The 12,547-nt window shown below is 38.4% G+C and overlaps 1 protein-coding gene across 1 annotated transcript in view; it reads left to right on the top strand.

The window, feature by feature from the left end:
• The window catches only part of hydin (HYDIN axonemal central pair apparatus protein), a gene marked incomplete in the record, with an annotated part of 105,325 nt that overhangs the window by 29,920 nt on the left and 62,858 nt on the right, over positions 1–12,547 (top strand). The window contains 6 exon segments of the mRNA XM_036152103.1: positions 193–357; positions 440–592; positions 5,768–6,006; positions 6,099–6,387; positions 8,644–8,787; positions 10,426–10,569. Of these exon segments, the coding sequence (XP_036007996.1) occupies positions 193–357; positions 440–592; positions 5,768–6,006; positions 6,099–6,387; positions 8,644–8,787; positions 10,426–10,569 (1,134 nt within the window).

Below are 12,547 nucleotides of genomic sequence, written 5' to 3'. Positions count from 1 at the left end.
CGCTCAGGGCTGATCAACCTGAAAATTGTCCAGTTCTAAACAGCCAATTTCTCACTATCTAGTTATTAACTTTTTAAAGAAATGTTTAATTTAATGCTCCCTTTAAAGTGTCCATTTGCTGCAACAAAGGTTGTATCTGCTTCCCTATGTAAAAAAAAAATGTAATACCTTTCCATGCCTCTATGTCTTTAGGAAATTGAGGAAAGCACAACAGTACTTTTTGGCAGCTCTGTACCCAGAGGAGTTGTTCCTCCTGGTAGTTCAAAGGAGATTCCTGTGTTCATGGCGGCCCGTGCTGTAGGAAGGATCCAGGACTCTCTACGTATCGCTGTGTTTGGCAGCCTTCAGCAGCCTCTGGTCAGTCAGTGCTACTGCAGGTTAAGTACTTTGTGGCAAATACATGCATTTTCTAAACCACCTTTTTTCTGTTCTGTTCTAGAAAGTCGTTCTGTCATGCATTGGAGAGGGACCCGTTGTTTATGTTCCCGTCACACAGCTGAAGTTTGGCAGGATTCCTGTTCTGATGGATGTTACTCGAACGCTGCCACTGCTCAACCAATCTCCCATTCCTGCCTACTTCAACACCTATATGGTACAGCGACCTACAAATTCATCTTTCATGGCATACGTTGGTAGAGTGACAAGCGTTAAACAAGCATATGGTTAAAGTACATAGAAAAACAAACCTTTTGTGAAATTAGATGCAACAAGGAATCAATAAAGCTCTACTCTTCAGAGTCAGATAATAGGATGTTACAGTCTTTGAGAACATAGCCCTTCCTTCTTCTTTTTACTACATCTGCCATCCAGAAATCTTACTGATACGGTCTTATAAACAATGTCTATCAATTTATTCCTTCTCCTCTGACTAATTCCTTTCATTCTAATTGGACGTACGAATAACAAGTTAATGAGCTTGAATCTCTAAGCTGTACAAGTATTTAGTTGCCATTTCAGAGTCATTCTTTCCAGATTGAAACTCTTTGTGTCAAGAATCAGATGGAGGCATTTTGTCATTTCAGAATGGCCGAAAGGAAATAGCCGAACGTAATTTTGCAAAGCAATTTAATGACAATATGTCAGCTGTAATGTGATCTGTCACCATTTGCAGCTTAAAGGTGACAGTTTAACTTTCCTTCTTCATGAAACTGCTTAAATTTTTAGTCAGCAGTTGACACATTTTAAGTTATTTAATGCAGGAAAGACAATTTAATTCCCATATGTTAAGTAATTCCCACTCTAAACAGTTTGTCACACTTACTCAGTTTAAAGGAAAGACTCTGCTGTGCTGCAGCCTGAGCACTGCTGTGCCCTGGATTCAGTGTTTCCCTTCCTGAAAGCTCTTCTCTTGCTGCATCGCCTTATCAGCGTTGCCTGATATCCACTGAGAACACTCTTGCAACTGAACCCATTTGTCAGTATAGACTCAACAGTGGACGCACCTAAATTAAAACGGTTCCAGGCTAGCCTGGTGTGACCCTGTCCTCTCCGTTAAGGCAGTGTATTGAAGGAAGGAGTTTCTCCTCTGCATTCGCAGACGTCAGTCGATGAAGATTCTCCCAGAATTACATTATATCACGGTCAATTGGCTGGCAAAGAGCTACACAAATGGAGCTGCTGATGGACGATTGCAGGGATATTGCCAAAGATATTTAAGTCTGGTTGTTTAAGTGGCCATCTGCAAGAGAATCTCTATCCTTAATCTGACCAAGGCCTGTGATAATTATTACAAGTGTCAAAATGATGTAGAACCCTACAATTAAACGTACGGTTGTCTCATACTGAAGGAAATAAGCTAGCACAATAAAAACTTTCTGTACAACAGTTTGTAAAAGTTTACACACCTCTGCTACTTGTTTTTGTGATGTAAAAAATGTCACCATGAAAAAAACAACCCCCCCTCCCCCCTTGAATGTGAGATATAGCCAGTAAAATAAAAAAATAAAAACATTTGTTTGGTTAAAAAAACCTTTAGAAAATATAAAAGCTGTATTTGGACCCCCTTTAACAAATACTTTGGTAAAGTGACTTTGGATTCTGGCTTCTTTGGTGAGACTATCAGCATATTTGCTCACTTTATCAACATTTCTCCAAAGCTGTTAAAATATGAGGATGTGTCTTTTCACAGCCAGCTTTAACTCACCCCACAGATTTTCTTTCAGATTCTGGCCTTATGGGAATTATGGCCGTTCCATAACTCTATTTTATTCAGTTGAAGGATGTGTGCTGTTCAAATAAAATACCTCTTCAACCTCAGGTTTCTAGCAGACGCCTGGATGTTTTTAGAATTTCTCAAAATGTCATTCATCATGACAAAAAAAATAATAATTCAATTGAAAAAGAAAGTTTACAGCAACCCCACAGCATGATGCCACCACCACCATGTGTTGAGGCAGATGAGGTTATAGAGTTTTTTTTAGTGATGCTCATTGTTTTTGAGCCAAAGACACATTTTGGAATTGTAACGCAAAGACACACAAGGTTTTAGAATATTATAGTTATTTTTTCCAGGCGTTTGGACAATGCTGGAGCCTGTTATAACACACAGAACACATCCAGAACTTGTCAGGAACCTTTCAGCATTTTTAGTGTTGCTGTGTAGGTCTCTTGAAGGCCTCCTTGACCTCCATCTTTTCTTTTCATCAGGTTTGATGAAACCTCCAGATAACACTGTAAACTAAACTTTATTTCAGGTTCGTTCGTTTCTCTAATAATTTATATTAAGTTGTTACCATAAAGAAATGGTAAAACTTGGATACAAAGAAACATAAAACAAAGTATTATTTAAAGGATGCACTCTCATTTAACCCCCAACAACTGGGAAATGTTTTGATATGATTTATCATGATCTAATTCTTCAGATCACAAAACCCTGGATATTTGACAGGGCTCATAAAAAAGAAAAGATTGAAGCACAAAAATTCATGGTGATTGTTGTTTATGTTGCTCTATATATTTGACGTTATAGCTGCAGAGCATATCTTTGATAGCTGTTGTGGATACGGCTGCAATTTGAATTCCACTTTGCGCTGCCTCTAATCAATGCTAATCAAGCTGTGGAGCGCAGCATGTTTGATGGGATTATTTAGATTCCTCTCATCTTCCTCCTCACTCCGGGGAGTCAACGCTCCTTCTCCTCTCCTGACCCCACCCACCCCTTTAACCGTGATCACCCATGTATCGATCCTCTTCCCATCTGCGTTCTCAAGCTCCTTTGCTCGATCGTGCAAACACTGAGAAACTGATCTATGACTCCCAAAGTCACCCACTGGCTGAGTTTTGTGTAGCAGTGTGGAGCGTTTTCTTCAAATGTTTATGTGAAATAAAGTGTCGCATATCTTATGTGCAGGGTTCACCTCAGTATGGAAGGTGCAGCGTGAGTGTGTTCACTCTGATCGATAATCTACTTTGTTGTCCTACAGGCAGTGAGAGCGCCCAAGCTTCACAGCATCTCTTAGAAGCTGGTCAAAATCTCAATTAAAGTTTACGTTCCAGCCATCCATCAGCACCAATGCAGGATAAAACATTGATTGTGATCCTGACTGCTGCTTAGTTTATATATATATATATATATATATATATATATATATATATATATATATATATATATATATAGATATATATATATATATATTCTATATATACTCTATATATATTATCATATATATATAAACTATTATCTAATCTATATTACCTAAAAGTGCAAGGTACAACCAAAATCTTTTTTATCAAACACACCGCTGGCCCTAGTGTTATGTATATCTGCACCTTCCATCTGAGGTGAACCCTGCACCCTGCACATAAGATATGAAACACTTTATATATAAAATAAGTAAATATATATATATATATATATATATATATATATATATATATATATATAGTAAAGTGAGCACAGAAATGCATATTAATTTGAGGGCTATAAGGTTTTGTTTGTGTGGTTCTATCAATGGAAGAAGACAGACGTACAACAACTGTAAGGAAATTCCTGAGACTTTGCTTCTTTGTTTTGTTTTTAATTCTACGATTACACAAGTAGCCATCTTCCTCCACATCCTTGTAACATTCCTGGCAAGTTGTTTTGCAATATTACAATGTCATATTAATGATGTATTTTATCTTACTTATGCGAGGCAGAGAGTTGCTGCTCTTCTTTTACCTCGAGGATCTCATGCTGCAATGAGAGTTGATGTGATTATACAGCTATTCGATATATACATCCATCTCCCAGGGGTGGGTTAAGTTTTAAGAGTAATGCAGCACAGGCGGAGGAGGGTAACCTGGTAGGTTCATTATTTTAATGCATCACGTTTCAGTGTGGGGGAAAAGCTGCTGGTTTTCATGGTAGCATTAGAGGAAACTGACTTTTTACATGCACTTAAACCTTTGGCGAAAACTGCTGAAGGCCTTCATCATGATATTAGATTAAGCTAAAACTATCTTTAATTCCAGCAGCGGAACCAGTAGATTAGAGGATTGTTGAAGTGAGTGATATTTTTCTGCTACTTTGCAACTGAATAAGCTTTGAATGAATGCATTGTTGCCTTTTTTTTAATTTTTATTTATTTATTTTATTTTTTTTTAGAAACAATGAATGTCAGTAGAGCTTGAGACTTCTGCTTCCAGTCAGAGATATCCTTATTTAGGGTTTGGAAGCTCCTTCTCCCTGAAGATAGGGGAGAAGGAGTATACTCTATTCTTATGTGCTGTTCCCGTTGGTGAGGAGGCAAGGTTTCCATGCTGGGTTAGACTAAAAGTGACACAGAACCAGAACCCAGAAGAGTGCCCGATCAGTATCCGAGACAAGCCTAATCACCTTGTTTTAAGATTCGGTTAGAGACAACCAAGCTTATCCAGCAAGATTGCTGTTTTTGAGCTGATTAAAATTGATTCTGAAGTCCAAGTGAGGAAACCATTGAAACAGAGATTAGTACTGTGAAATAAAACACCAGTCTAAAAAATGGTCTTTTGGTAAAAAAACAAACAGGTACATGTTAAAATATCCAAATCCGACTACCAGAGATAAGTGAATAACCACAGCCTGATTGTCTGATTTCAGACTAAAGTTAGGAAACCTGTTATCAGTTTACATTGACAGATCAAAAGTGGCCAGAGCTAATTCAAAGGTGACTCAGTAAGAGTTCATTCATCATTTTCTCTCTTCCAAAGTCTTCTATTATTTCAGGTACTGTGCTACAAATTATGTGTGATACCTAATTTTTTAGTTTCTGAGAGGCAGACATTGATAGTACTTTTGACCAAGTTAGTTTTTATCAGCTGACAGTTCTCTGAACATCGTTCTTGTTCATTATTATTTTAAATATTATGAAGATGAATTATTCAACTATTTTTCAATAAAGGAATGTTCAAGCTATATTAGTGTGTTTACTAATAGAACAATTATTATATATGTGACTAGATTAATATTATTCTGTTCTTCAATAAAACTTCATTATTGTAAGTTTATGTCATGATATATTTATAAAATTATATTTTTAAGAATGCAATTAGAACTCACAGATTAAGGAAACATTTTTTTACCTTCACATTGATTTTGAGAATGATAGGAAATGTATACATTTTAGTAAGGAGTCTGAAAAGATTTTCATACATAAACATTTTTAAGTAGCCTTGCTAATTTCTGCATTAATGGTCACTGTTTATGAGGCTTTATCATGTTTCACACCAAAGGTTGATGCGATGCTGTTGAACTTCACCTGACCACATTCAGATTGTCTTTCCGTTTCTATTTTTTTTTTTCTAACAGATCCATGAACAGTCCTTCTGGCGTGTTGAACCCAGTGAAGGAGTGGTGCCACCGGAGAGCCAGCTGGAGCTAAAGATAGTAGCACATCTGAAGGACACACTCCGCTTTCTGGACAAGCTGGAAGTATCTGTACGGGACAGTCGGACACATACTGTCTCCCTTTCAGCCACAGGAACTGGGACAACAATTGTCAGTGACAAACCTTTTGGGCCGAATCTTGACCTGGGCACACACTTCTAGTAGGAACACTAGTTAAATTAAATTTGACTTAAAACACGCTTTTTACAACTGTGAACATCAGGTCTTGTTTGTACTATTTATATCTTTTTAGCCATGTCTCGTACCAGTACCCATTCAAGCTGACCAACCATGGTCTGCGACATCATCGGATGTTCTGGAAGATTGGTGGCTACCTGGCTTCTCCAAAACATGTGAACTTCTCCGGTAGAACCGCGCTACCTCCAATCAGCTCTTCTGGACAGAGAGACAAGCTGAGACGTAGATCTTTACCTTCCTCCAACAGAGAAAAGGCTGTTTTCAGTTTAAGTCCCGCTTGTGTGGACCTTTCTCCTGGCTGTTCCGTGGACATGGTCCTCACAGCATCCTCGGATTCCCCCAAGGTGTGCTTGTAGAATTTGAAGTGGATAGATAAAACCTCTGCATTTCATACACACAGCTCATACACGACAAAAGAACGGTGCCTAGAACTAGTTACAGTATTTTTCGGACAAAGGCGCACCGGATTGTAAGACACACTAAATATTCTTCCCAAGTGTGTAATATCACTCCGCCCCTTTACGTACACAGCTCTCTCCTGAAAGGGAGAGCTATCCGTTTATCGGGAGGACAGGGTAGTTGGACTGCACTGCCCTGTTTCTAACATAAGGCCAAAATAAACGTAACTTTTATATTGAATTAACTTACTACATTTATTGTTGCTAGAGGTGGACTCAGCGCTGACTCTGCGGACGTTTTACCCTTCACAGTCGAGTGTACTATTACCTACATTTGTTGTGGCAAATTCCTACAATTACCACACTTTCTGCTAGTGGGACGAAGCGGCGGAACGGATGGTAAAATGTGTGATTAGCTAGCCGAGCTCCTAGAGCCGTTTCTTTTCCAGCAGGCTCCCACCGCACACCTGTCAGTGAGAACAGAGAGGGAGTGTGATGCTACGTCCTGGAGACCGCCTGCTTGGAGCAGCTCAGTGTATCAAGCTCAGTATCCCACACGAAACAGTTCCATGTAAAGACTTCTTGCCTCCGAGAGGTTTATAGTGTGACACATACCTGTATGCGCGGAGTCCGTTCAGAGTCCACCTCAAGTACGTGTGGAGTTCCATGGAGTGAAGTACGCCCAAGTATATGGGGGCCTTTACATGAATGCACTTCTAGTTTCAACATTGCAGTCAGGCAGTCTTGTAGATGGCTCATGGGTCCGATTAGGTAGTAACACAGTGTACCGTAATGCTCCGCATATCCATTGAGCGGAGCGGCTTCATCGCTTACACATTTTAACAGATTTTTGAGTGCATTGTACCACATAAAATCAGTCAGTAAGCACAACAGTAATCATATATAAGGCGCATCGGATTATAAGGCGCACCATCAATTTTTGAGAAAATTTAAGGATTTTAAGTGTGCCTTATAGTCTGAAAAATACGGTAGTATTGCATGCAAAGCTCTTACGCTTTTTAATATTTTGCTACATTACAACCAAAAGCTTTAATGTGTATTTTTTGGGATTGTATGTGACAGAGACACACAGAAAACATAACTGAACTGGAAGGAAAGTAACACAGGGCTTTTAGAAGCTTCTTTAGAAAGAAACCTGTAACATATGGCCTGTTTTTATTCAGCCCCCATATTCAATACACTGTAGACTCACCCATTGCTGGTACTCCAGCTACAAGTTTTTTTTTGAGTATCTCTACCAGCTTTGCATATCTGGGAATTAAATATTTTGCCTGGTTTTCTGTGCAAAATAGGTCATGCTTATTCACACTGAATAGATGGTGTCTGTGAACAGCTTTTTTTCCAAATTTTCCTATAGAGTCTTAATTGGATTTAGGTCTAAGCTTTGACTGCAACACTCATGCTAAACCTGTCCATTGTGTCCCTGGCTGGGTGTTTAGAGTCACTATTCAGGTAGTAAATTAACCTCCACCCTAATCTCAGGTCTTTGGACCCTCCAACAAGTTTTCTCCTGGTTTTGTGCTGTATTTAGCTCTGTCCATCTTCCCATTAAGCTGGAAAATTACACCTACATGGCCTGTGGCAAACTCCAAGTGGTGTTTGCTTTTTAGGGGTAATAGATTAAAAGCAAAATACATGCATGCAAAACCTACATTTTTCTACATCCATTGTCTATACTTGCTTATTCGTGCAGTGGGGCTGGGGTCTACTGGTACATCAGTTGTCTTCAGCTGTCATTGGGCAGTAGGCAGAGTGTACCCTGCAGGGATCGCTTGTCCTTCACAAGGCAATACAGAAACAAACAACACAAGCTGCTAATCAGGAGGTCACTCCTAAGGACAACTGAGGAAAAGTATTGCCTGAAGAGAACCCATGCATTATAGACAACATGCAAACTCCATGCAAAAAGACACCAAGGCTCAGACTCAATGCCTGGATGTTCGCGCTGCAGGGTAACACCCCCCAGATTTTTAGTTTGTGAAATATTTTAAGAGCCATGTATCATTATGCTTCCACATCACAATTATGCACTTCATTATGTTGGTCCATCACATAACATCCCAGTTAAATATTCTACAGTTTCTTGTTGTAATGTGACAAAATGTACAAAAACTTCAAGGGCTATGACTACTTTGCAAGGCACTGTACATTTTTACATTATGTCTTTCTTTATATTTCCAGATTGTTCATGAGCATCTGGTGTGTGACAGCATCATTGGTGGCCACGGTTGTCAGGAGACCATCATGTCTGTGGAAGTAAAGTGTCGTTTTGTCGCTCCAGTGCTCAGTATTTCCTCAAAGCAGCTCAACTTTTACGTAACAAAGGTTGGTTTTGAATAAAACTCATCATCCACCGATCATTCTGGATATACAGTGTTTATCCAAAAGTATTGCCCAAATACAACACAGTGTTTGTCTGTCAGGTTTCAAAATAACTCAAGTTTATCATATTTTTGATATGGTTTAAAATTTTAAAAGAAACTTCTTAGAGATAGCTACAAGTTTAACTCCACCCAGCCAGTAGGTGGCACACTTGCGCTCGCTTCTGAGCCCCTTTGCTTCCTTAAGTCGACACCAACGCTCAAAGGATTGACCGACGTTCACCCTCATTTCTTTTTTTGGTTCACTTGAATCTGAGAAGTGTAACGCAGAGAAGAAGCCATTTCTCAGCTCTGTCACAGAGCTGCTACAATCTGGCAACGCCTGAGCTCCGTCTCACGGGACTCCAACCTACTATTCCTATTGGTGCAGAATCCTTTCGTGTCAACATTAATAACGTAACCAGAAGTAAATGTTTATATATTGTGGACCCGTTTTTAATTTATAAAATAATTATTTATATACTACATATTTATTTTTCAATATAATTTATATTTTAATAGTGCATCAATCTAGATGCTCCGTGTATGTATTATTTAAAAAATAAATAAATAAAAATTTCATGAAAAAGTTGTATTTTCGACCATTAATTGGTTATTAGTCATGATTTTGTCTCTTATTTAATTATATTCAGTCTTATTTCACTGCCTAATGTCTAAATGGATAAGCCAACTATCAAAAAGAAAATATTTGTATTAGTGACCTTATATAAATGACATTATTTTGTTTGTTTATAGGTGTTTATCTATCTTTAAGAACATCAAATCTCAAGTCCTGCATATAACAAAGATCCTTCCTCATGCCGTGATGAAAAAAAATGTCTTAGCCTTGGTGGTAACAGCTAGCATCAAGCACTTATGATAACTGGCAATGGGTGTTTTGCATCGCGCTAATTCACAATTTAATCAATTAGTGTTTATTGTCCAAGTCTTGAAGCAGCAAGAAGATCCAGTCCATTACACAACCTCAGTCATATTTGATGTTCTTTTCTTCAAATGCTGTATTAGGTTTACGCCAGATGTACAGTAATGGGCTTCTAAAAGGTTACACTTTTACAGAATAGTTTTGCATATGTCTTACAGATTATCAAGATGTTTTTTTTCAGTAATGTGATGGACCTATGTGTTGATTTTAATTAGAAATGGTTTTTGAGTTCTTATTGTTAAACCATGACCACTGCAAGCGAGGCCTGCAATGCATTTGATGTTGTCCTGGGATTTTTAGACATCCTGGATGAATTATCACTGCACTGCTGGAGTAATTTCGGCAGGACGACCATTGTACAGATCTGGCCTGAGTGTGGCTAAGGAAATCAAACTCAGTTTTCCAAAATAACGTGATTAATCACAGTAAAATAATACTTTAACAAACAGTGATTTCTTTTTCGTATAGGGCCAAGTTAGTTTGGATAGCTTACTCTCTAAACAAGTACAATTACCATTTTAACACTGCATTTTGTATTTGCTTTGCTATCTCTGTTTAATCAAAATGTGATTTTTGATGCTCTGAAACATGTAAGTGTGACAAGAAAGCAAAAGCATATCTGAATGCTATTTGAGAGCTCTTTATACATCTTGTTTACAGGTTCAGGGGAACAGCCTGCTGCCTGTTTACGAGAAGCTGGTCTTGCACAATGTGTCCGCTTTGCCTCTGTCCATGGAACTCATTCTCCCAGAGCCTTTTTCTCTGAGTGAGACCCCAGGAGACCCCAGCTCAACTACAACTAAGGTTTGTTTTAGTTAAAGGCATACTATGCAACATTTTTCAGTTAATTAATGTGTTCCATACCATTTTGGATGATTAAATGAGTCATTTCAGGTCGAACAAAGGTTTTCTCGGCCGCCCTGGGGGTCTGTGGGGGAAATACCGCACTTGCAAGAGCAAGAGCTCACGGCCCGCACCCACAGAAGTCTTGCTTTACGGGGAGAACTCCATGTGTTTTTGCCCTGCCATTCACTATATGCACGCGCGAAAGCAACAACATAAACATGCAAGCATATCGAGTTTTATTTTTATTATTATTATTATTATTTTTTTATTTATTTATTTTTTTTTTTTATGTTGGCGAGACGCTACCGCGGCAGCCGCGGCGAGGCGGCGGCGGCGGCCGCGGCTTGGCGAGGCGGTGGCGGTAGCGTCTCGCCAACATAAAAAATAAAAAAAAATAAAAAAAAATAATAATAATAATAATAATAATAAAACGGACGAGGCGGCTGCGGCAGGGGCCGCGGCTTGGCGAGGCGGCGGCGGCGGCGGCAGCGGCCGCCGCCTCGCCAAGATAGCGCTGCGGGAAGCTTGATGTTCATACCTTCACTGTTAGTCATTGTTTGTACTGCCGTTTTTTCCACTTTTCGTTGCGTTTGCCTGTCTGCTAAGCTCAAAACAACCGCGCCTGGCTTCACGGAGAAACCAGAACAGCTGAGCATCTTTATGACAGTGCACTTTTACTTTCGCCCTCTGGGGGGAGCCTCGCTGGAAAATCAACCCCGGTTGCATAGTATACCTTTAATATAATTGTAGTTTGGAGAAAAGGAGCTCTGCTAATTTGATGTCACCATACAGTGTAATTTTACTACTATTCTCATAATTCAATTATTTCATTCACTACATAATAACATAATGTCAATGAGTTTTGTGTCTGCTGTTGCCTAATTAGCTTTGTGTTTATTCCACTACAGTAATTTTTTAAAATGTATTTATTTGACTGAGTCAAAAAAAGCTGTTTCTTTGTGTCTGACTTAAAAAAATTATGATCACAATTGATTAAACTTTGCCAATTTCATTAAATGTAACAAAAATTGTTCATAAAAGTCTCTTGTCAAATGTAATAGTTTCAGTCAGAAAATAGAGGCAATACAACAGTATCCCAAATTATTCATCAAAGCAAATTTTCCGAACCTTAATCTGAACCCAAAACAAAGTACATGAAAGAAAATGGTTTGTTGATGCATTTACAGACTATCTGAAGATTTAAGTTTTTAGTTTGAATGCATTTCATATAAAAGAAATGTAATCAGTCTTCAGTATTTCACCTGCTGATTACGGATCAAAGCAGCTGGAGAAAATAATTTGTTCTGGACTGATTAGTGCTTGTCTTTAAAGTTTAAAGATAGGTAAAATCAAAATAAGCAGCTCTTAACTGTTTACGTTGTGTATTTTTGTCAAATGGTTTAAATAAACTGACCTAAACGTGCTTTTCTACTTTTATTTCAAGCAGGTAGAATTGTAGAATGAATTTTTATGCATCTTAGTTTATTAATATGTGATGACCTAATAATAAAAGTATTACGTCTCACAGATCTTCATGTACAGTTTACTAGCAAATATTCAATGTTGTTATTGTGATACCTGTTCACTGATTTTTATTTTATTTTAACCTATTGGAAGTCAGGTATGACAGCTCATGATATTTAAAAGTTCTGTATTTCAAGCCGCTGCAGTTTGTTTCAGGTCACCTTCTCTGTTAACCGGCATCCACTGTAACTTTGTGTATGCAAGAGTCTTTGTTAAATCTGACGATGACGGGTGCCGGTTGTGTTGTATTTTTGCCATTTTGTTCTTTTCCAGTTTTGCCGTTGTCTTACGCAACTTTTTCAGGTATGAAAAAGAGCCAAGAATCACTTTGTGGCAATTTGGTGTCAATTTGTACCCGAAAGTTACCTGTCTTGACAGCTGATGATTTAAAGTAATTGTTTATAATCTGCTT

The sequence above is a fragment of the Fundulus heteroclitus genome, chromosome 2, assembly GCF_011125445.2.
Source record: "Fundulus heteroclitus isolate FHET01 chromosome 2, MU-UCD_Fhet_4.1, whole genome shotgun sequence".
NCBI lineage: Eukaryota > Metazoa > Chordata > Actinopteri > Cyprinodontiformes > Fundulidae > Fundulus > Fundulus heteroclitus.
This window is presented reverse-complemented; position numbering and strand designations above follow the sequence as displayed.